Raw genomic sequence first — 26,608 nt, 5'->3', positions numbered from 1 at the left:
AGTTTTTGGAACAGCAGTTTTTATTCTCAGAGCTCCAGTTACTGCTACTGATCAATCTTTGGAACTAAAATGTTTACTTATACATGATCCTTAATCATACATAAAAAATATTTCACTTATGATGAAGCAGTCTGTGACTATTTAATGGAGACAGTGTCATGTTCTCACTTTATACCTTATATTATTTTTGTCCACAAGTCACACAGTTGATAATACATTGCAATTGATCCTACAGCCGATTCGCAGTGCAAAATACAAAAAAATCAAAATGTTGCTAATTTCTTTTCTGCCATTTTAAAATAATCTTCCTTTGGTTCTTAATAACCTTACAGTTTTAAAATAACATTCTTAATAACCTCTCTCATGTTGTGTTTTGCAGCAAGCTATGACACTGACTAACCCAGGAAGTGGTTTGCTACTAGCACCATCATCTTACTGTAAGGAAGGCACAAAGGAAAGGAAGTGACAATAAAGAAATATGATCAGAAGATGTGTGTCTGTCTGGCTCCCTAATTGAAGTGGTCAGTAATAAAGCCTTTTACAAATAGTCTAAAAGCAGCGTGTCATTTCTGGCCAGAACTGCTCTCTGCAGACTCCTCCCTCACCCAATCAAGTATCTCCAAATTACTTAACTGTAATAGTGTGACTCTTAACAATGTTCACTGCCAATAAACTATTTTAAAATGCTGGCTGACTTCAAACAGAAGGAGAAAATATGTTAACATGTACTTCAGATTTCTCAGGTTTTCATACACTAGAATTAATTTTAGCAAAATATATGTAAAAAATTACTCTCAAGCCAGACATGTCTAGAAACTGCAGCTATGCAGATACCTTTACAATATCATAAATTATTTCTATGGTGTAGTTTTGCATAAAAGCAGGCTTTCTCCCTTGAGAGCCAGACAATCAATTGGATCCCTGCTCTATTCCAGCTCTATTTACTGTTGTTCCAGTGACTGTAAAGTTGAAAAAATAATTGAATGAAGGGAATTGAGTTGTTAGGACTGTGAATTGAGAGTCAGTAGAAATAACTTGTTTTGCCACAGTTTCCCTCTGTGCCCTCAGTTAAGTCAAGTAACTTTATTACTTCCCATTAAGAAAACTGGAATACTAATTTTATTCAAAGGGGAGGGTAAAATTAACCATCTGTAAAGTATTATTTAGGTGAGAGGCAGCATACATACACTAAGAAAAGTATTTATTACTTTCATAGCTATTCCAAGATGATCATTGCATGTGACATAAATACAAAGTTTATTATATAATAAATCTTTAAATCCATGGGATGAACCTTTTTTTCTAGCTTTGTACAACTGAACTGCTATAACTGTACATGGGGTAGCATGTGTAACTCAGCAAGGTCTTGCCAATTCTAGTGATTTTTATCCTCATTTATGCAATGCAAGTCACCGGGTTAAAGAAAAGGAAAGACTTTCACTTGAAGTAATATGGATATGGAGAAGAATGGACAATTCTATTTTAATTGGACGAAAAAGTGAAGCAGGCAGAAATTTGTCCATGTAAGTTAAATTAAAAAATATGAGACCAAAGAAAGATTAACTCTGTTGCTGTCACTGGGAAATGTGTGAGTAAGGAATGGGGGAGGGAGTGGGGTATGAAAATGTTTGCATACTTTATGCACATCTCACCAGATAAAAAGATCATGCAACTTGTATTGCTGTATCTTTGTCTTCCCTTTAACGTTAGAGTTATGAAATTATTACAGGGGAAGTCAGAGATCTGCTGCAGAAGTCCAGTGCTTGCTCTCTTGCACTGATATAAATCCATTCCAAATGCTTTTGGGTCTGAGAGGAGACAGTGAAATGACTGTACATGCTGCGTACATGATCCTGATACTACATTTTAGCCAATAACTAAGGGCCTGATTTGGCAGGTCATGGAGCTATCCTTTGCAGTATTTAGTAGCATCAGATATTAAACTGTTGCATTTATAAAGGATAACTCATATTTTTTCCTGTTTATACTGAAAAAGCAAAGTCAACATAATACTATGAGAGAGATTTGGTGACACAAAAAATGTTTCAGTTACTTAGCAAGTTTTACTTTCAAAGGATCACGTACTGGAAGCTTAAAATGCAGAAATATCCAGAAATTTTAACATCTGGTTCTCCCAACAGATGACACTCAAACCCTTATGCTGGACTTTGATTCTGCCATGGTTCATACTTTAAGTATGTTTGGACCTTTTTAGTGGTTGGACTGGGGATAACCAAGAAGGTAGAGTTAGTCATGCAGAAGACAGAATTCTTTCCTTTGGCTTAGTATTGAACTAAAGGCCTACAGTAGCATTTGAGGATGCTGTGTTCCTGGAGATACCATTTGCGTATGACTTGTAAAGAAGTGTCCCTGATCAACTGTAACAATTCAAAATCCAAAAGCACTTTGTGCAGGTATTGAGGTATTACTTACAGTATTGTTGCCAAAATCCCATCACTGCAATTATTCTGGTATAGTTATTATATTGCGTCTACAGGGCACAAAATTGCCCTTCTAGTTTCAATACAATATTCTCAATTTTTTGTTTTATAATTTTTTGTTGCTTTTATGAGCTATGAGTTGCTATATTTTACTCAGAATTAGCTGTATTTAACTGGTGAGTGAAACATGGGAAATTACAGCTAGGAAGGTAATTTAGAGGAACGTAAAACACACTGAAAAACAGTAAGTTAGAATGTAAGTGCTAAATAAACCTTAAGCACAATGCCACTAACCCAATATTAATTTCTCAATACAAAGGCTTTACTTAGAGTTAATGACATCTAACTTGGACAAAAAAAATTCCATAATTAAAATAGAATACGCACCTAGATTAATAATGTTTAAGAATCAGGTTGCAAAAGTATTGCTCTTAGACTGTTAGCTCCTTGGAGCAATGACATGGTCTTACTTATAAAGCTTTATGTATATTTAAAGCACTGTTATAAGTAATAGCAGACTTCTGAGGTAAAAAATTCTATGCCCCAACTTAGCACATTAGGAATCATAAATCCTATTAGCACAGCCAGAATAATTAATTTTTACTATTTCTGCCACATGAAGGCATTAGCTATTCCACAAAGACATATTCTAAACGTTTAATGCATGAAAGACCTGAGAAGAGTAAAAATCCAATGCTTTTGCTATGTTATTACTCTAAAGCAGCGCTTCCCAACTGGTGTGTTGTTAGGCACATTCAGGTGTGCCACAGCATTTTGTGCCACGCCCCCTGCCTGGCTGGAGCCACGCCCCCCAACTGCTGCTGCTGTGGACACAGACAGACGGGGAGCATGGCTCCAACCCAAAAAGGCTGTCCGGCTAGCTGTGCACCACCCCTCCCTGTCGGTGTCCACCCCCCCCCCCACACGTCCGGTGTCCTGCGGTGCTTTTTTATTAGGTAAGTGTGCTGTGGGGTGAAAAAGGTTAGGAAACGCTGCTCTAAAAAACCAAATGAAGTTCACAATGGGCAAGACAAATATTTAGACAAACAATGAAATGGAATGAAAAAGATTTTTTTGGCATGTTAGTTTTCAATTCTATAGTACTTTCCAAAGACTAAAGTCTCAAACCACCCAGGGACATCCCTAATTTGATGATGGAAAAATTGACACAAAGTTCTGCTCTCACAAAAAATCAAAAGCCATGTTGCAAGAACTGGTCCTAATTATCTTGTCTAAGGCACTGATTCCCATGGTGTGGTCCAGGAGGCCATGGCAGGTGGTCTATAACTTGGCCCTGGATAGCACCAGGCCGGGCATGCCTCCACGGTGGTTTGAATTAGAACTTTGATGGCAAGTTTGCATAAGGAGGTCTCTGCAAAATGTTGAGAGTTAGTGGCCGCCTTGTGGTTCAAAAAATGTTGAGACCACTGGTTTAAGCTTACATAACAAACACGTGCCATAGCCACATGCAAGATTCAGATTTCCTGTAAAGCAGTAGCAGCATCCCTTTATGTAATACAAACAATTTCCAACCATAAGATCAAGATAAGAAATCAGATCTCAGGGTATGGGCACATGAAAATGTTAGTTAGGCAAGCAAATGTGAAATTCAAGTGCAAAAATTTGAAGGAACATCAAAATGGTGTCAAACTGCAACGATCAGATGCAATTAAATTATGCACTGTATTGATGGTAACCGCTCATATGCACATTCTCACCCTTCAATGAAAGTACTGTAAACTATCTTACATTTACTGCAGGTAAATGTGAATATCAGCAGTTACCACAGAGTATCTGACATGCAAGTTCACACCTTAGGTTACCTCGCAGTAACTTATTTCTGTACCTATAACTTCAGAAACAACAGCAAATGCCAATGAGCAAGGATACTGACTTTCAGACATTTGCTGGCATTTCTAGAACTTTGCAAGATACTGCCAGTAAAATTATTAAGATAAAATAATTTAATGGCCATATATTTTGGACTCACTCTAAATAACACTATTTCACAGTTTATATGACACCACAGGGATCGTATTCTAGTTCATGAATATGAGGGAAGGCAATTCCACATTTTTCATAGCTAAATCCTTGCATTTATTTAAGTCTAGAGATGGTTAGGTTGTCTCTCAAATGACTTTGGTCAGCAACATCAGAGTGTTAGATTTTATACACTGTTTTGTGCTATCAAGTCAGTCAAGAGATTTTTCGTTAAAATGCCATAAAATACACTGTAGAATATACAAATACACAGGTAGAAACCCGTAAGAATAAGAAAAAGCCAGTAGAGCAGCACAAATAATTTGTCAGCTAAAGTGATTGATAATAAAAGGAGACCTATTATAAGTTATTTCCTGGACATAGGAGACAATTATTTATCTGTTAAAAGGCAACCAACCCCCTCCCCCACAAAAAATCAAACCAACAAACTACCAGAGTACACAACATGAAAAAAAAGCTAATGAATGAATCAGCACCCTACATTTTTCAGCCTCAGGGTCATTTGGTTAAATCTGACTAAGATCATTTTCTTTTAGTAATTCAATAGGCTCATCCTGACCTCACAATCATCCTGGACATCCTAGGCAGTGATATCAACTTTAAAACCATGTGTTTAAGGGGCTGGTTTGCAGAGGCTAACTTCAATTATAGGTGCTCAGTGCTTCAACACATCAGGACCCTGATAAACAGTATCAGAAATGCCAGAAACTAATTTAATTGATCAAGAATTAGTCTATTACTATTTTCATACTGTGAAGGCATTGGAACAATCAGAATTTTACATCATTTGCCCAACTCTTTTTTATCCTCCAGGAACAGTTTTAAGTCAAACATCTTTTTAGAATCAGTTTTGTTTGAACCAATAATATCAATGATTTTAAACAAGTGATGCAGAACCTGTAATATTAAATACAAAATATTTTATTCCCCCCAAATATATACTTTCATTTGCTTAACTATCAAATACACATCATCTGCTTAAAGGAAACTGGCTTTGCATATGACTTATCAGTGTAGGAGTAAGACTGCTACCTGGTGATTTCCATTTTGCTACCTGGTGATTTCCATTAGTTAGGATTTTAAAACAACACACTCTTACTTTAGGAAAATGTTACCGAGAGCTCAAATAGAGAACTCAATATAGGAAAAATAGCTTTTACACTACTCACTCATTAATAATCAGATCTGGTGCAAAGCACAGCAGATTTCCATTTGACTGTTTGTATGATCTCCATCCTAAAGCAAAAGACATCAGGAACATCCAGGAGTACTGCAAAAGGGTCATTTGGTCATCCAGATGTAGATTTCGGAAACCTGAAAAAATGCAGAGGGGTGAAAAACCACCGCTTTGAGTTGAAAAAGAACACTTCTTATCAGCCAGATAATCATCAAAATGAACATGTTACTAATGCGCAGCATTACCTTAAAATATAAAACTATGATTACTGTACAAAGATTAAATAAAAATTTGAAGAAACAGCAAAATGGTGTCAAAATGCAATGATCAGATGCAATGAAATTCTGCATTGTATTTCTGTTACATGTTAAATAATCTGATCAAACTAAAAGTACATCTGTATGATGAGAAAGTACAAAATGTATTTTTGGTGATGGGGGGAAAAAGAGAAGAGACTGGAAGGATGCTGTATGCGCTATCTGCAAATTCTTGCTGTTGATCAAAATAAAATGCATTTTTTTAAAGAACTGCAAAACCAGCAAATTTTACCAAGATGCTGTTCAGCTATTTGGCATACTTTAAAGAGGCTACACAAATTTTTCTACATGAAGAAATGCAATAGTAAAGCCACAAGATCCAAGCTAACTCCTTTGCCAGGATTACCAACTCCGTAATACAAGTAAGTCCTCAGACTGTCATGGAAATTTTGAACATCATTAAATTATTGAGCTGGTTTGAACTGGTAGCCTTCCACATTTTAAAGTATACGTAATGCAGGAACTCATTAAAAGGAAGTAGCAGAAGGGGTTATACTTGCACCTTTAGAAATAAATAATGTGCTCATCTCCCACCCCCTAAAATCAAGGTGCATGTCAGTCTGGCGTGAAAAATGTAGAGAACTACAGATGATAGTTTAATGTTAAACGTTCAGACAACATTTTTGTGTCACTGAAAGTCAGTCAATTAAAGACAGCCTGCAAAAGACAATACTGCAGTTAATGTATTCCCTAATGCAGTGCTTCCCAAACTTTTCCTTAGCATGACCCTATTTATGACCCCATTTCCTCAGCATGACTCCTCACTTTGAACTCGCAGCCACCCACAACCCCAAGTGTTCCTCACTACCCACCCACAGCCCCCTGGCCCTGCTGGTGCCCTTCACTCCCAATCCGCAACTTCCCACTCTCCCCAGGTGCCCCAGGGCCAGGACCCTCAGCCCCCTGTCCCCCAACCCAGCAGCACCTGAGCCCCAGCTGATGCCCACAGGAAGCAGCAGCTGCTGAGGCCGGAGTGCAGAGCCTGGATCCCTGTCCCCCCTCCCTCCCACGCCCGTCCCCTCCTCCATGGGTGACAGCCAGAGTGGACCCCCTGGGGGGGATGTGGGCTGCCCACTGAAGGCTTGGGGCTCCCTGCCCTGCTGCTCTTCCCTCAGGTCTCTGAAGTGGAGGAGAGTGCCGTACCATGACCACATCCATTGACGTTGCAACCCCATTTGGGCTCACAACCCCCAGTTTAGGAACGGCTGCCCTAATTAGACGTTAGACTATAACTGGTTCAACTGTCTTGTGTAAATAACGTGATACATTTTTTACTTCTAGGTGAAATCCACTGGCCAATAAATGTCTTGACTTCAAACTTCATTCTTATTCAACAGTAGTTTTACACAGTATTTACCAATCGCAGAACACAGACCACATTACTCATCAACATCAACTGCCTGTAACCTTATAGCAATATAGAGAATGATCAGAAACAATGAAGATAATGAAAAAATGGTGCATGTCCTAAAACTGCTCCGTTGAGCACAATCAAAATGTAGGCAGCCCTTAAGTTGTAGGAGTAATTTATGTGAAGTCTTGGGTATATTTAAGAAGATTTTCTTCCATGTCAAGTCCTTATTACATTTGAATTCAAGATGAATTTATTCTTCTTGTTCAGACCCTTGACATACAAAGAGGTCACTTTCCCTCAATTTTCCCAAGCATGTTTAAATTGATGTCTGGTGAATTAATACCTGCAAAATCAAATCCTCTCAACCTAATCTACTTCAAAATAAAGCAGCCATCTTTATAGATTAAAAAAAAATCCATATTGCTCATTTGGAAGGAAACCTAAGTGGTGAATCTGGTTGACCAAATGCCGTTAGATAATCAGATTAAATTCTCTAGGCAGACTAACCTAGCAGTGGTTCCTAAAATTTCTGGACCAACAAACCACTGTCAATTCATGGAATTTCTTATGGTCCCCCACACCCTTATCCTAATAGCTTTTAACTGAAAACATTATAAAGGGACACAGGGTCTTACAGAACACCGCTATCACCAGATTGCCATTAGGAAAGAGGGATTTCCATATGCCCTATTTTCATGTATGCTGAGCATATACATTTGAGTCTTCTTTGTAACTCCAAATATGTTTATTTCCCCCTCCGCTTCCCACCCAGAAGATAAATCTACCATTTTTAAGGAAAGGATAATTCACATGGTCTCTGCCTCTTTCCTATGTAATATAGGAAACGACATGCCATCTGAAGACTGTATGCCATTTGGGTGGTAGACCTGTATATTGTGCCTAGAACATTCTTGGGCAATTTATGTAACTCTAGTTGGCCACTTGCTTATGAAAGCAGATGACTAATGATACTGAAAAAAGCCTCTACAGGTTTGAAAAACTTCCTTTTCATAGCTCTATCAATGCACATTGATACTCTACCTTTAAATATCACAGGTCTTTCCCAAGTCCATGCAACAATATGCTGCACATAATATTTGAACCCGAGGTTTTATTTTAGTAACCTACTCTTAAAAATAATTGGAAACTAAAAGAAAATGTAAGTATGGCACTCTTTCTGAATGTATAAATGGGAGGCTTACTACAAGACTCCTTCAAGATTCCCCATATAATATACCCAACTTTGAATTAACAGCTACTGTTCCTGAAAAAAAAAAGAAGAAAGAAATAACCAACTTAGCAGTTTCTAGTCCAAAGCTGGAAATACCTCAGGCAAGAAGGATGGATACAGTGGAGGGAAAGAAGAGAAAATGGGTATGGAGAAAGACAGATGCAAGACGAATCAGTAAAAAAGAAAGGAATTACATAAGCAGAAGTTAGTCCACAAGTCACGAGAACCCTATTTCTAAAAATAATAATAAAGTACTGCATCATAAAGTGATGTGGAAACAGAACCAAGACTATTTTTCTTTCTGTTTTCAAAATATTGTTTTCTGCACACAGGGACTGAAGGGTTCACTTAGAATGACCTCATTTTGTAATCATAATAAATCAGAAACAGATTTTGGGTCTGTATTTTGTCTTGCCCTTCTCAAAGATAAGCATTTGAAACATCATTTAACATGGAAATTAGTAGGAATTTGTTCTTTAAGAAACTGAAAGAAAACCACCAAATTAAAAGAGGCAGACTAATTATTTCACATTAAACCTGTGAAAAAATAAAGGCATTTTTATCGAACATACTTGTATATTACCTGGTATTGCCTTTGCCCACTTTACTGCAGCTACCACTTGTCGTCCTCCTAACATGTTGAGAGTTGACAATATACGCCAACTTGAGTCAGGTAGCGTACTGTCATAGCCTGAATACAAAACTTCCGGTTCAATGACTTCCAGCAGGGAAACCAGGGTAGGGGTTAGCTGTGGCAGTGATGCAGGAACTATAGACTTATTTCCAGGACTTTCAGGAGTATCTCTCACTGATGACACGTTGGACTGCTGAATTCCTTTTATCTTCTTCTTTGTTTTTCGAGCTAAGTAAGTTTTTAGAAAATACAAATTTCTAAATTTAGTAAAGCAAGGAACTCAGAGAATAACATGAACATAGCCTAGTAAATGCTGTTTACCATTGGAATATCTTGTATTTTTATGCAAGTCAACTGCAACTTTGTAAACATTTTTTCATAGCTTTTCAGAGAAAGCTAAAATGATTTTAGAGATTTCTATGAAAGGAGAAGCCACATTAACATTTCAAAAATACAGAACCAGGTAATACAAGGACTCATCTTGTAAACACCACTGACTGAGAACCAATGGATTTCAATGAGTGCTCAATGAGCATGACACCTACTAGAAACCGTCTGCAGGGTCGGGTATATTAGGATGTGCTAGACAAGTGGAGTACAGAAACCAGGTCGGAGAGAGGAAAAATGCATTTCATGAATGGGAAAATACTGACAGTTCAGAGACAGGGAAACCATTTTTTGGAAAGTGCTGGGCAGGAAAGAGAATTTTGTCTGGCAACAACTTTTCAAAGAAATCACTGTTGTAATAATTAAACTATAAATTTCATATGCCAGATAGACAAAGCACAAGCATCACACTTGCCAGAGATGCAAATTATAATTCTGAGAGACTGTTTTACTATAATACCAGCAGTAACTGAATCTGTTTTTTGCCTTTTGACACTCCTTAACGTAGCCTGCTAAGTGGGTAGATTATTTATTATTATTTTTGCAATGCTGGACTGAACTGATACATAGATTCCTTTTCCTTACATGTTGTCACTGATGTTGGCATCCCGTGGAGGCAGCATAGCTACTTAATGCAATTTTGTGGAGAGAATAGGACATTTTTTACTGCTCTAATTACTGGTAATTAGAGTCTCTAATTATCAGAGATTCACAACCAATGCAGATTAACATAGAAATACAACCTAGATGAAACATGAGACTTCTTATTTAATTGTGCTAGCTTCATGATCTAGATAATTCTGAATTAATGGTTTGCTCGTGATAATCTCAATTGTTATTTTGAAACTGCAATAACAGAAAAAGTTTAAACATGCTCAGATCTGATGAGGTATGAACGACAAATTAATGCATTAGATTATCTACCTCCTTGCTATAAGAGTCTCGAAGTTTTAACTTCAGTAATTTTTTAATTAGTTTGCTTCTCTTTCAACTTTTAGTAATTTGTGTTTCTCAAGAACACAGGTAAGTTTCTCAGAGTGTCTCTATCAGAAGTAAACTAATATTACATTTAAAAACACATCACTCCCATAAGGAACAAAATCCAATTTAAGGATTTAAGGAATTCTATTGGTGTACAATTCAGTTATGTTACCATGCTTACAGCATAACTAGGTGTCTTGATTGCAATTAATACATGATCAGAAAAGGTATCACATAACCCAGTGATTTGACAGTTTTGATGTTCTGGAGGATAAAGTACCCTTTAGGACATTAAAAATATCAGTTGCACCCAAAGCTGGCAGTTATAATGTCATAAAAATAGGAAAAAATGTGAATGCTTAGATTTACAATGTGATGGTTACATCTTGGCAATGGAAAAAAAGTATTTTTAAAACAGATTACAAGTAGGTTATGAAACTACTATACATGGCTCAGAATCCCCTTGCTTATTTCTTGTGGTTTAAAAAAAAAAAGACATCTTTCCTGTTATCTAAAAGTTCCCCCAAAAAAGAGGAGAAATTGAGGGTATTAGCACTGGTGAAGGACTGCTTATCTGAATACATCCCCCAGCAGTACTACTTTGGTATGCTCATCAAGAATGAGCAAGGAATTTAAACTTGAATAAGTGCAAATGTTTACAGATTAGGCCCATACTGATAATCTGATTAATAAAGTTATATTGACTATCGCTGCTGGCAGTCCCTCGATATGAGGATGAAAGTCTTCAAGTAAATAGAAAGGTCATCATTTAATGAAACTGACTATATGTAAAATACGAATTGTACAAAGTCAAGTAACAAGAGGACTATATCCTTTTCTACAGTCTTTCATTTCCAATACAGGCAACACCCACTTAACGTGGTTTCACTTAGCACTATTTCATTATAGCGCTCATTTAAAATTCATAACTGATTCCACTAAGCACTCAGTCAGTTCCATTACAGCACTCAGTGGAATGAGCAAGTTTCGGTGGGTGGGCTGGGGGGTGGGGAGAAGTGGTAAGTGGCAGCGAGTGGGCAGGCAGGTGTGGAATGCTGGGCCCATGCCGGTGACCTGGGGCCAGGGCCGGTAGGGGCCCAGAGCAGGGCGGCAGGAGCGTGGGGCCCGAGCTGGCACATGCTGCTGGAGCAGCTGGCAGGCAGGCAGGGGAGTGGGGTGAAGTGGTCGCGGCAGCAGTGGTGAGAAACAGTGAGTAGAAGCGAGTGGGAGGGCAGGCTTGAGCACAGGGCTGGCGCCAGTTCCAGTGCCAACCCAGGGCAGTGCAGGACGAATTATATTTATTTACATTAATTTCTATGGGAAAGTGGTTTTCACTTAAGGCAGTTCCGCTTAACGCTTGGTTTTTCCGGAACCAACTAAGACCGCTAAGCAGAGGTTGCCTATACTCCTACATGTTTCTTATTAGCATGGGAGAGTAATAAAATGTTCTGACCAGGGATTTCTAAGTTAACTGTGTCTAGTTAGATAAAAATTTAGACTAGTTACATAAAAATTTAGAATGAGTGTTAGATGCATTTTACCATAACAAATTCAACAACTGTTTTTCATATCATGATTTCTTATTGCTCCAGCTGCAGAGGCAGTGCTTATCCATTTCCATTTCAAGACTACATTTACAAGCTCCCTCACTCAAAATGTTCCAGCAGCAACTTTATATAATTCATCAGGCTAACCAATTAAACTGTGTAATGATACAACAACAAGAACACAGGTACTTCATTTAGGGAAAGAGCACATTCCTGAGCACTGATTTGCTCTCCCTCACTTACCTGTTGATCCAACTAAATTTTTTCCAAACCTGTCATGGACATGCTCCTCAATAAATAGCATTTATATGCCAACTTTTTAAAGCCACTTAACAATTTTTGGAGAAAAATGTCACAATAACATTTTATCAGTGAGAAAAAATACATTTTTTCAAACTCTTTAATCTCTGAGGAATGATTTAGCATATTTTCTTCAACCTTTCCCAAAATTAAAAAAAAAGCAAATTTTCAGCTGAGCTTCAATAATTGACACTTCTACCTCAGAAATATATTTTTTGTACAGTAACAGGATGAATAAGAAATAGTACTTATATATACACATATTTATATGCATCTTTTAATATAAAACCAGGCAGGAAAAATAGAACTTAAATTATTTTGCAAAATTAGTACTTGATACTATCAAAAATATTAATTCCTTTTAAAGTTGAAAAATTTCAGAAATGGCCTCCACTGACAATTTTCAAGCCATTTATCCTGTTCTAATCTGAAAGCATTTCACACAAGTGCGTGTGCATGCATCCCCCCTCTATGTTAAAAGGGCATTATTTAGGTAGCAAAACCAAACACACCAATGATAGGAAATTCCAGGATTAAGGATTGTCCCATTGTCATTTGACTTCAGTGGCAGTTCCAGTGGGGTGCAGTTGCACCCCCTTCTGATTCCTGCCTCACCCAAACTTTAAAATCTATCAAAGACAAGAATACCCAACTACCTGTGGGGGCACATTTCTCACAGGGTAATCACTCCCTCCATGGGCAACTGGTGCCCCCCCCCCCCCAATCCTGCTGACTGGGGCAGGGGGTTCCCCTGTGGCCAATCCCACCGACCCACTGGGCATACTGTTGGCACTTCTGGGTGAGCATGATCAGACACCGGGGGGGGGGGGGGGGGGGGGGGAGAGACAGGACTGCGGGGATCACTTCTCCTGGCACACCGCTCTTTGGCTGGTGCTCTCACGGAGGGCACCAGTGCTCTTGCCTACCCCCCTGCCCAGGAACACTGGCTATCAGGGGGTGCACATATACCCCCTACACACTGCCACTGATAAAAGATATCACATCTACTCAAATAACCTTGCCACCTCTTGCAGAAGGTTGACACTGACAAAGAAATCCAACACTGCCTTAAAAGTGCAAGTACAGGCTTCAGACTCCTGGAAAATGGGTGTTCAAAGATCGCGAAATTAGAACCAAAACCAAGCTCACTGTTTATCAATCAGTTGTGATCTACACCTTAATGTACAGAGCTGAGACATGGACGCTGTATGTGGAAGATCCTTTGAATCTAGTGGTGTGACAGATGTACCAATGTTAGCGTCCTCTTGCAAGCAAACACCACAAGCATTGAGGCAATGATCATCATTAACTTCACTGGACAGGTCACGTCACCTGGATGTCTGAATTCAGATTCCCAAAGCAAATTGTATTCTCCCACCTCAGTCAAGGTGTACACTCCAGAAAAGGGCAGAGAAGCACTTCAAAGACGCCCTCAAAGCCAACTTGAAAAAATGCAATATTAACATCAACTTGTGGGGAGCTATTACCCAGGACTGCCTCAAATGGAAGAAGAGTCTGCTGCAAGGATCTCAGTACTTTGAAACCTTATGACAGTGGGAGATGGAAATGTGGAAGCAACAGAAACCGCATGTTGCAGATCAAATCAAGAATCTGGAGCCCCACATGGAAACATGCACCTTAGTTGCAACAGTCTGTTAATCCCAGATCGGCCTTGTAAGCCATCTTCAGACCCACAGACAAGACATTCATGGAAAACAATCATCCTCAACTGTGAGGGATTGCTGATGAGATTTCACAGCCCTGCAGAATTTTTTTTTAACCGCCAGCTAAACCCATTAACCTGGGCGTGGAAATAACTTTCACCAAAGCATTGCATTACAACATGCTCAAGGCTACATTTTGTTTTATGAATCTAAGAGGTAGATTTAATTCTAATGATAACTGAACTAAAGAAACAACATCTTTTGATTATTTTTGCTTAGTTTCTTGTGTATATATATATTAATCCATTTAAAATCAAAACAAATACAACAAATACAACATTGGAATGTGTATTAATATATATTATATATTATATATATATAATATATATTATATATATATGATAGAGCAAATTAATGCACATTCCAATGTTGTATTTGTTGTATTTGTTTTGATTTTAAATGGATTAATACTGCCCTAGCAAATTAGTAAAGCTTCAAGTTTCTTTTTACCTGGCGAAAAATGTGTGTTGTGCTATATCTGATGATGTACCACACAATCCGTACATCACCTTTCAAAATCTTAGATCCACCCATGTTTGATTTTTTTCCAATGTACTCATTTTCCTCACACTGGCCTGGCTATTGTTCCTTCTGCATTAAATTCAGATGGCTTCCTCCTCCATATCATCTGAGTGCTACCAGAGTGTCACTGACAGCAAAACAGAGCTCAGACAAAGACATTTCTTTTGTTGTGCTTTATCTGCTGTTTTACTGTGACAAAAAGCCTGGGGACACACATTTAAGCTTTTTATGTGTCAAACAATGGCTGATCTGGCCCCAAAATCACAGATCTATGACAAAAACAACAGCCTGTTTGTCATGGGGAGGCTTTCCAGGAACAAATGTAACATGTGCACAGGTATTCCTGTCCACAACTATCCAAGGGGAAAGGAGGGAGGAACAGCGGCTGGCTCCATGATAGCCCACCCAGCAGCGAGCTCTCAAGGCTGTGTGCTTCCCTCTGCCCAGTTCTGCTAATCAGCTGATTGACAGAGCCAGGTAGAGGGTGGCTATTAACATACCTTTTCTAACACTTGATGCTGGAAACAAATTAATTGTCTTGGCTTAAATTTAAAGATACATTAAAAAAATTATGGTTTGCATGGAGACAGCAATATGGAAAATTTTCAGTTGAAATGCCAAATTGGGTTAAAAACTTATCTTGTAGTGGATGCCTTACCATAGCTTTCTTTGCATTTCATTTCATGAAGTACTGAGCTCCTACAATGCTCATCAATGCACGTTTTGGGAGTTTAACATTTCTTAGGATCAGACCTATAGTAATAACCTGTAACCTGTGATACGTTGTACAGTTTTCCCACCTGGGAATAACAAAACTACTAAATTCAGCCTTCCTGAATGGGCAGTTTTTCCTGCAGTTTATACTGCCCATACAACTGTTAAATAGGTGATGATGGTCTGAACTTAATTTTTAGTCTGAAGTCTGAATTCTTTAACAAATCACCAATACTATAATTTATGTTATTAGTCTAAGTCTAATTCTACTAGTCGAAATAATACTACCACTACCACTATTGTTCCCTTTCATATCCTGTAATTTTTCCTGCCTTAATTGACTATTAAAGCTGACAAACAGTTGTGACAATAGCAAAAGCTAAAAAAAATTACAAACCAAGAACTGTGGAATAGAAATAAAGCTGGAGGAGTTGTAAGAGTGGAAGGAACTGGGAGACCTTTGGGACCTGTTTACTTCTTCAAACCACAACATTCATTTACTCATGGACCCAGTCTTTTTTAAATTTTAGATATAATCTAGAAATTTAGTGCACAATTCAAAAAATGTATATTTCTTTTTGCTTTGATCTTAAGCTGAATAATACTGAGTTAGACCCATGGCATATTGGTAAAGCTTGTAGTTTGTTTAACTAGAAAAAAAGGGTTGTTATATGTGATGATGTGCCACACTGGGCATGTGTGCATGAGATGCTTACTGCTGAGTTGCCTAATTAGCTCCACAATAGACATGTCAGCATCTACCCATGCAGTGCTATTGATCTGCAGGAAACTAATTAACCCCACCACAGGTTAGTACTTGTAAATACATGTGGCAGAGTTTTTTACTCCACAACAATGCACGTGTAGACGCTGATGGGGCTGGCTGGGGCATGAGAATGCTTCAGTGTGAGGGCTGCCCGTTGGCTAGCCCCGCAATGGCGCACCCTTGTGCCCCAGACAGCCCCTATGCAGCATGGTGAGTTCGGACGGAGCAGCCCCGGGCAGGCAGACTAATTCCCTGGATCTCCTGCCAGGCAGGGCTGCTCTGACCCAGCTCAGGGTGCTATGGTCCCTGGCACATGTTCAAACACAGTCTCTGGGAGCAATAAACTCCAGCATGCTATCTATGCTCCAGAATTTATTACTGTACATTAATAGCACATGTAGTTGTGCCCACTATCTGTACCCCCCTTTTCAAAATTCCAGATCTGCCCATGCCCTCTCTTACATCTTTTGTCTGTTTTAGAATGAATGCTGCCACTACATTAAAATTTTAGCTAGGTGGCTATGGATTTTAATGTGAACTGATCAACTAGTTGTGGCAGACTAATCAAAATGTAAATACTTTGTTAGCATGGAAGGTTTTTCCAGGCTAACACAGATGTTAACATGAAGAATTTCTTCTGAGAAACATAACATAGTAGACTTAAAAGTAAACTGCAAGTCTTGATTCCCCTGCTCAGAAACTTCTAGAGGAAAAAAAAATAATTACAATAGTTTTTTAAATAGTAAACTTAATAAAAATCCACAAATATAGTATCTAATAGAATACTATATCTTGCATTTATAGGTGGATACATTTTAATTGTTTTTTCTGCTTCTAATATAATTCTGTCTCAAATGGTAATGGCAAAATTTTGTGGCTACATCTGTGTACCAAAAGCTGGAACTCTGGACTTTACTTTTCTGCATGTCACAACCATGCTATAAAGATCCCAGAAAATATGTTTTTAAAAAGTACTAGTAAGTTGTAAAAATAAATGGAAAATGATGGGAGGTGAAAGAGGGGGGCAGGAATCAGTATCTCAAGGAAGTAAAATTGAAGACAGAAATGATCTAGCAGTTTTTCTTTTTAAAATGATAGATTTGAATTTGCACCTACTTATATTTGGAGAGATTCTGTACTATCAAATTATATCTTGAAAAACTGGCATTAAATTTTATAGGCTAGAGCCATTAAAAGGATACTGTCAGTTTCAAATCTGTTTGCTTTAGAAAATGAATAAAAAATACTTCTGCTTCTGAAGCTCTGCTTTCAAATTGGGGGGTTTTAAAGTAATTTGTCTCTTTAAAAGAAATATTTTCTTTCCTGTTGGTATTTAGAAGATCCCAATAAGCAGGGGAAACTAACCTGAATAGAATAAACAGTAAAACTGACCAAAACATTGTGTATCAGAAAACGTCATGCTGCCAACTGCAAAAAGTAACCTAATTTTTTTATACCAGAACACTCCTGCATTGAAATTTTATTTGTAAGTTGCCATGTGCATGGAAATTTGACTTAAGAAATCTTTTCCAGGGTGACTAGGTTCCTCAGTTTCTGCATGCTGGCTGCAGATACCTTTTAAAAGGGTCAATGTTTTAAAAAATTTAAGCGTGCCCTGAAAATCAGGCTAATGGAAGATGGGTCAGATTGGACTCTGGGAAATTGAGCCACCTGAAATAACTAGTTAGGTCTAAAATCTTGGAGCTGTCATTTCCTCTTTGTATTGATACACAAATAAATATACCCTGTCTCTGATTTGAAATGACCTCTGATTTGGAAGAAAAATGTCTTTGTTTGCCACACACAGAAAACTAAAGTTCAGAGATCTAGCTGTTGGTACACAAATGTAGCCACAAAATTTGCCGTTGCCATTTGAGACAGCATAATAAGACATTTGGAAGTTTTGTCTAAAAGATGTGCCTTAACTTGACAATAACTACAAAACTAATTTCAGAATTACTGGGTGAAATTCTATGGCCTATTTTGCACAGATCAGACTGATGATGAAAATGACCAATTTCAATTTAATATTGTTTTTCCACAATGGTTATTTGGGTACCCAGTACTGCTAAGGATTTGAGAAGGATGCCAAAGGTGGGAAATGACTTAAATTAAGTCATAAGTGCCTCTCATGCTAAAGAGCATTACAAAAGAAACAAATTCTTCAAAGTGCCCCTTTCTTTAAAAGAGTACTTCAAGTCTTTCCTGAGTTCAGCAACACCCAGCTGAACTCCTGGTGCTGGTTCTGGTTAGGCACTGAAAGAAAGGCAAGATCATGCTTTTCTGTGTGGGAGAGAAGGATCTAGAACTTGGTGCTCTTTTCTTTCCACTAGCATTTTATAATTCTCTGAAACGTTTCACAGAGAGTGAAGTTAGGATGGTGTTATATGTTCAACTTAACACTTATTAAGTGTAGTTAAAATGTAAGCAGATGTATGTTCAAGCAGTTTAAACACAACTTAAGTGCCCTCAAGTGGACTGGCAAAGCTATTCCCTTTTGAGTTACGGGTTTCTCCTAACATGTATGAAGTTTGAGAGGTTACTACATTTCAATGATTTACAACTGTTGCAGGTGAATGTGTGACAGCACCTTGACATACTAAGGGCATTTAAAACATACAGAACCATGCTAAGTGCCCTCTGAGCATCTCAAAGTTAAACCACTTCAGGCAATGGTTAACTCTGGGCTACACTACCTAGCTCATGTTAGGATAACTTCAGTCTGCTCCATAGAGATAAACTGAGCAATCTGTAGTCCTCCAGCATCCCAGGATGCACCACTCCCAAACCCCCTCACCGCTTCCCAAACATAGATAAAGCCCAGATGTCCTGCCTCCTAGTCACGCCCCTGCTTGCGAGCCATCTAGTTGCAAGTCAGAGCTATGCAGGCATGACACTAGATTAATGCCTGGCGTGCAACTACTCACAACATTTAAAACTACTTAACATTCTACAGACTTAGTATGGCCTAAGAGTAACATGTAACTTCATCCATATAAGCAGCTGAGTAATATGGTGGGAGAAGACAACCTTGATCAGACTTGAAAGTGCTAGAACAAAAGTAATCAGAAACCCATCATGTAATTATTTCCTAGGTTTCCACGGCAAATCTGTCACGTATTAAATGAAAAAAAAAATCTCACTCTGAATTAACCAGTATCTTCACACAAATGATTTCTTTAATTTCTGGATATGCAATGCCAGTTTTCTTTGTCTGTCTTTGGTCACACTGAATTTCACTTCCTGCTAATAAGCGCAATTTAAAACTAAAATGGAAAGTTTATTTTAAAACCCAGCAAAATCAAAACTAGATTATGTACTGCCATACTAGAAAAATTCTTGAATGCAAAACATTCTGCAACTTTCTTTTAATTTCTGTTATTCATCTGGCTGCAAATCCAAGCAGAGCAGAATTTTGCGTGTTTGTAATTCCATTTTTTCCAAACTGAGGAAAAAAAGAAAACTTGAACAAAGTTAATACACAAATAAATATTATATTTAAATATTGTTTACTGGTAAACCTTTATTTAAAGTAAAGAAAAGCTGATTAATTTTGCTTGATCTCTTTGCTGAATCCACAACACATTTAATTTCAAAAGTCTTCTGCAAGCGTTTAAGAAAAACTTTTAGTTTTATGGGACAGTTAGCTTCCATTAACCTATTTTTCCCTCTTCTGTTTCTCCCTTTGAGCAGCAAAAATGAAGCATTGCTGCTAAACGCCTATGGCATAAAAGTACATTTTTCAAATTCAAGAATGTACAAAAAATACCCTGTACTTTTAACTAGAGTAATACTAAAGTAGCAACAACATGTTTATGGGCCTTGCAAATCTTTTGCGCATCTTGCGCTCTAATTTTGAATCTGTTACCTTACAATACTACTGATTAATTCCAAGGGGAAAAATAAGATTAAAATAATAAGAAATATAAAACATTTGCTTCACAACATTTCTCTCCAACATTCAAGGCAGCAACTTTGCTCAAGCACAAAAAATTAGTGTTACCCATTTTTAACTACTCTGGTACCATACTTACTCAATCTAAGATGACCCTTAAACTTATTCTCCCCAATAATTAGATTCTATATATAGAAAGTTTATAAATTTGTTATACTTTTCCAGGTATACAATCTAATTAAACTCATCTTCCCCACTGCTTCAGCAGGGAAATCAGTGACTGGGAGGGTAAGGTGGCTGGACGGGGGGTGGAAATCAGGTGTCCCCCTTGCCCTCTGTGTCCCCTACTTCTTCCCTGCAGCCTTCCTGCCGCCCCTGCCACTTGTACCCCCACCCCAACTTCACATAGACTCTATCTCCCCCATGCACTCCCCAGTCTTTTCCCCTTTCCTGCCTCCAACTCCCCATTCTCTGCCTCCTATCACTTACTGTCAGATGCTGCCAGACTCTAGTTCCCTCCTGTGGAAGCTCAGCCCCTGCCAGGCCATACAGCAGTGTTGGTGCTGCTGACCGGCTGGGCAGGCAATGCAACAGTGTCAGCACTGCTGATCAGCGGGGGCAGGAACAGAGTTACCATGTGCTCTATGCCCAGGAAGGAACCCAGCCCAAGTCAGAGCCAAGCTGCACTTAACAGTAAGTGGAGGGAAAGGGGCAGGGGGGGAGAAGCTGCAGCGAGCAAGTGGAGGTAAGGGGAGGCAGCTGCTGTGGATCTGACTCTGGCCCTAACCCCGCCAGTCAGAGCCGCAGTAGCCACCTGCACCCCACTCCACTCTGTGTTCAAATCTAAGATGCTTTCCCATAAGGGGAAAACCCTTCCTCTTAGGGTCGAGTAAATATGGTAATTTAGATCTAAGTTGAAAGAGAGTTTGAAAAAACCCCTGCAAGTTTTATCCTAATCACAAGAAAACAGTAATAAAAGTTTCTTGCTATGCTATAACTTATGCATAGGTAACATGTTAATACACAATATATTTAATCGTATTTTGCATTCATGTAGCACAGGGGGGGGTCCAACCTTTTTGAATGTGGGGCCAGATCACAAACTTTTTATCACCCAGTGGGCCAACGAGCCATATTCAAAGATGTCACAGGAAGTGGTATCATATCAGGAAGTGATGTCACGTGACCTCTGACACCAATGAAGTTGCAGGGATTGACATGGTGCTGGTTGACATGGCATGCATGCCTGGGTTGACATGGTGCTGCAGGAGCCACTTGGCTACAACCGGGTTGACCTGGTGCTGGAGAAGCCACGGGGCCAGGCTGGGGTTAACCTGGGGCCCACCCGGCCTGCCAGTGCCATGCCCAGGTTGACAGGGTGCTGCAGGACACGCCTGGGCAGAACCGGGTTGGCACCGGCCAGGAAAAGCAGCATGCAGCTGAAGCCAGCTTTCCATGTACTGCTGGGGACGGGAGGAGGCCGGCCAGGTCTGCACCAGCCAGCAGAAGTGGTGGCGGAGCCGCGTGCCGCTTGGGACAGACCAGTGCAGGCTTGTCCTGTCCCGAGCGGGTGAGGAGGCAGGCACAGGCCGGCAGTGCCAGCAGCCGCTGCTTGGCCTCCTGCGCGGGGCCGCTTCCGCAGCCCCCGCGGGGGTAAGCAGCTCCCCTCCCCTCGCTGCCAGCTGGGGCCTGTGGGTCAGCCCCGCTCTCCTTGCTGTGGCCCCGCCACTGCCGCCCCACGCTCCACAGTGGTGGCTCTGCACTCCACGCCGCTGCCGCGGGCCAGATAAAATGGCTTGGCGGGCTGCATGGCGGCCCGCGGGCTGTATGTTGGACAAGCCTGACGTAGCATGTCTCAGATTCAAAGTATGTCATAGACATGCTCTGATTAAGCTCTACAACACTCTTGTGAAAAAAACTTTCACCTTTGATCCTAATGATACATGTAAGGAAATCCAGGCATAAAGAATTTTAAAAAAATGTACTCAGGGCCACAAAGAGAGCCAACAACAGAACTAGAAATGTGTCTATTTTCTCGACCTGTGTTCAAGCCATAAATGTCCAATGAAATGCGTGTTCTGCTGAAGTTAATGGCAGACCTCCCACTGGCATCAGTGGGGCCACCTCAATGTTATACCTCAGATGCAAACAGTAGTTAGGATTAAAATATTTAAAAGAGGAAATGAGAATCCCTTAAACCAGAAGTATCAAATGTACATGCTGAAATCCACAGCATACAGCCCCACTGATGAGGTAGGTCGACGGTGGACGGCAAGCGACAGCTACATTAACCCCCTATAACTGCTTCACCTGCCCTAATAGCTGCCTATGGATCCAGCCAATGAGGAGCCCCAGCCCGGACATGGCTTGGGGGAGGCAGGATGAGTTTGACACTCCTGCCCTAAACTAACTTAAATCCATAAAACCTTGTTAATTTTATAGCCTTAATACAGCCCAGTTATCTTTCCTGCCTGGTGCAGGGGGCTGGACCTGATGATCTTCCAAGGTCCCTTCTGGCCTTACAATCTATGAATCTTAATGTTGTTATACACTGTATATTTGTAAAAAGTAGTAAAACACAAAATACTATATTCAATAGAACTCATCAAAATCTATCATTTCACTATGATATTGTAATCCTGATACTGCAATTTTATAAGACACTTAGTTCAGATGCAATTTCAATGGAATTCAGAAAACTTTCTACTGAGGCTGCATTTTATAATTTGTATTTTATAGCTTGCGAAGGTGGAGTATGGGAAAACTGGTGCATCCGTGATCACATCAGGATATTCCATTTTACTTGAGTTTCTTCCAACCATGGGCAGTGTCTATTTATTGCAGGAAAAAGGCCCATGAGACAATCACACCTGGAGCCCAAAAGTTAACAGGCATTGCCTTGGATTCTTTATGGAAAGGCTGTAAAAACAATCTACTAGCTCCAAAAACCATGGTAGCATACCCAAAGCTCCTGTTGGTAGTATACCTCACATAAGCAAAGTGCCAGACTAGATTGTTATCCTTTAAATGTATTCAGAGTACTAGGTCAGGATTCCAGTATGGCAGTCAGTGTAACACAGTGTTTTAACACTCGGTGCCAGGCTGATTGTAAACAGTGACTAAACAATCATCATGATGTGCTTTTATACGTCTAAAACAGATCCTGTAACTTCTCAAAAGTAAGTTACTGTGTAAAAAGCCTGCTTGTTTAGACAGATTAGCAAAGGTAATTCTAGGAAAACTACCCAGATTAAAAGAAACTTCCAGGTTCCTTTCCACAAGTACTGATTTTCTCTCCCCTTTCTGTTAGTTTCTCTCCCTTTCCACTTCATTTAAAGTATCTTATGGCTACTGCTGTTCATATTCTGCCTTGTTTCATGCTTCCTTGCACTTTCTTTCATACCTCCTCTCACCTTCCATGTTTTCCACTGGTCGCAAAGTCCATTTTAGATAACAAATTTATTTTGCCTTCCAGCCAGCGCAGTGATACAACTAGTCTGAGTGTTTCCCAATGAGCCTCCAGATAACCAGTGCTCCCCATCATTCTCTTTACCAACAACCACAGAGTTTCTTTTCAAACAACAATGCAGCCGATGCTCAAAATTCAGAGAAACAAACTATAGTTCAGGGAACCCATGCTATACGTGACTGAGCAGCACCTCTCTAGGACATTATTTAAAGCAGTGGTTTTCAATCTGTGGTCCACAGACCCCTGGAGATCCACAGACTATGTTTAAGGGGTCCGTGAAAGATGACTATGATAAACCCAAAGTACGTGAGTCCCCACATTTACAATTCAAAGGGGTCCGTACCTCCAGTCACAATTTTTTAGAGGCCTGCAAATGAAAAAAAGTTGAAAACCACTGATTTAGAGAAATACTTTTTGCTGGGACAGGAAGACAACTGGTGCAAAACTCCTTGAAGTCTCTGTAGCCCACAACTGTATGTAACTGTACTTTTAACACAGTGCATATTAGAATAATACGAGAATGGAACTTGCCCTATGACTGTAATGTGCACTTGAAAAGTCTTATCCCTACAGGTACATAAGAAAAATGTAAAATAAAGTAGCTTCTTCGTCTGGATTAGTCTCTTTTCTTGACTGAATTGCTTGGAGTATAAATAACTCTAATTTTCCACTGGTAATATTTTGCCTTGTGGAAAAACGCTCAGATTACTTTTTATAAACCAAAAGTTTTCCTATACTGGCAGACGTGAAAAAAAGATGAAAAACAAAATGTAATTTTATCTTCCATTCCAAAGTGAATATAGTGCTTCTGCAATATAGTCCTATATCATCTTTAAGATGAGCTTTACTTTATTAGCTGCTGGGCCCCTAGAAACCCTAGTAAAGAAATAACACATGAATCACTGTATACAAGGGCTAGGTAAGCTAGATTCAAATTTTGTAGCTACTGATTTTTTTTTCCAACAAGTCTGAGATACTACAAAGTTAGGGGAAAAACCCAAGAGTGGACAGTGTATAACTCCAGTTCATAGGCGACTGGTAGGAGGGATATGTGCCCCCCCCAGACAAGGCTGTCCCTGCCGCTGCTGGCTTCTGCGGGAGCTTGCCAGCCCCGACCCTGCCGCTGACATCGCCGGCGGCTTCTGCGGGTGCTTGCCAGTCACCCCTGCTCCAGTTTAAACCCAGAATGAATTATGGATCAAAGAATAAATCTCTGGAAATAGAAACCTGTCAAAGAAAACTGGCAAGCAAATTATTATCATATGGCTTGAAAAGTCTGACTGTATGTAGTTAAACCTCAAGAAAAAGCTGTGCCCATGCACCTTAAACATTCATGGCATTTCTACATGAATATTAGAAACTTAATAACAAATCTGGATGATTCATAATTCAACCATTATCACATCCTGCTGCTTAAGTGGAAAAACTGTTTAGGAATAAAAGGTGTGAAAAGCAAGTAGTTTGGCTTCCCATCCAGTAGTTATTTTTAGTCTAAAGCTCCTAGACTGGTCAATGTGCCGGTGGTAACCTATACATATTAAAACTGTAATCTACAGAAATTATCTGTTTCAACAATTCCTTTATTTTACACCTCTCATTTCTGCCTGTCAGTGACCACAAGAGTCAAATGAAGATGCATAAATAAGGGTCTACCTAATGGAGGAGGTGGCTGGCCGATTTTGCAGGGAGATCACAGGGTGAGCTACCATTTTTATGAGCTGATTATGGCATCCTCTCCTCCCCCATGCCCCTGATTGTTCAAGGGGCCAGATGGCCATGCCCCTTGCTGCTGATTGGCTGAGGGCTTAGCATCCTACAACCCCACCCCTTGCTGCTGATTGGTTGTGAGAGCTGTCCATCATGTAGCCCTACTCCTCTCCACCAATTGGTGGGTGGGGCCACATGACAGGCAGCCCTCTCAGCCAATCAGTGGCAAAGGGGAGGGGGTGGCAGCCATCTTGGCCTCTTCATGCTGCAGTGCTGTGAGGACTCCTGGATCCCTCTGAGGAGTCAGCATTTTATTTTCAGTAAGTTTTCTTTTTTTGTGGATTCATGGACATTGCCTGCTTTTGTGGGCAACACTAGATTTCACGATTTCTGCAAAATGGTAATTTCAGTAGGTCCCTATGCATAAAAAGGGCATTAAGTTTGGAAAGCAAAGCTTAACTCAATAACATTCAAAAAGTTACATGTTCTAATTTCCATGATTAGTCTCCTAAAAAAAGGATGAAGCTAAATACATCAGTGAATTAGCTGACTCGGCTTGTACAAACTAGATCTGAACTCCACAGAGTTTTCTTTCTTTTCTGCTTCTCTGGGAGATGCATTCACTTCATACCCAAATCAGGGTAGTACCAATGTTTAACGTTCTATCTTATGGGCATGGCACTTCCCTTATTGCAAGAAGAAAATACACATTCTTTTAATAGCTATTCATTTAAGTACGTGTACAAGTTAATCTAACAGAGATAGCAAACTGTGAAGTATTCTCCTAAACAACTGGCTCTGTCAGCTACAATCGCTATAAAAACTTTGAGGAAAAGGGTTAAAATGTGAATTTGGCTGCATGAGCTTCTCATACTTGTTGTCAAAGCTGTTTCACTACAAACTTATCATGCCGGGTTTATTAGAACACATACGAGTTATTTTGGTTTGCACACGCACCTCCACAGGATTATTTGCAAGTATTTTATTTGCATCTATAAATCAGTTTTAAAATACACATTACATTATTTTACCAGGAAATAGTTTGTATCTTCCAATCTGCGTTTGAAATCTTTTCATCTAGTAAATGCATCTTTTAATTTCTATTTTTCAACAAGATGTAAACCAAATGTATCTTTTAAGGAAAGACAAATACCCGGTTCACACATTACACCAGGAGTTTACTTTAACTTAACATACTAGAAACACATTTTAGGATTTTGAAAATAATGATTTAAATACTGAGAGACAATCCTGAATATGAACCTAAGCTGGCAATTTAAAAACAATGCAGTTTATGGGCACACTTAATTTCTGTATTTTGGATGCTGATATTTCACAATAATTACATCGGGACTTCATATGGATTTAAGAATCGGTATACTGAGATCCTTAAATGTAAATAAATATCAAGGGAACAAATTTACTTAAAAGCTAAATAGCC

At 39.4% G+C, this 26,608-nt stretch overlaps 1 protein-coding gene across 4 annotated transcripts in view; it reads right to left on the bottom strand.

Annotated features, from left to right (window-relative positions):
• NR3C1 (nuclear receptor subfamily 3 group C member 1) overlaps positions 1-26,608 on the bottom strand; it is a 136,839-nt gene that overhangs the window by 17,310 nt on the left and 92,921 nt on the right. For all 4 annotated transcript variants that reach the window (XM_014597503.3, XM_019478335.2, XM_019478334.2 and 1 more), the window contains 2 exon segments: positions 9,105-9,383; positions 5,612-5,756 (listed from right to left, as the gene is read on the bottom strand). In XM_014597503.3, coding sequence (XP_014452989.1) covers positions 5,612-5,756; positions 9,105-9,383 — 424 coding nt within the window.

This window comes from Alligator mississippiensis, chromosome 9 (genome assembly GCF_030867095.1).
Source record: "Alligator mississippiensis isolate rAllMis1 chromosome 9, rAllMis1, whole genome shotgun sequence".
NCBI classification, from domain to species: Eukaryota; Metazoa; Chordata; order Crocodylia; family Alligatoridae; genus Alligator; species Alligator mississippiensis.
This window is presented reverse-complemented; position numbering and strand designations above follow the sequence as displayed.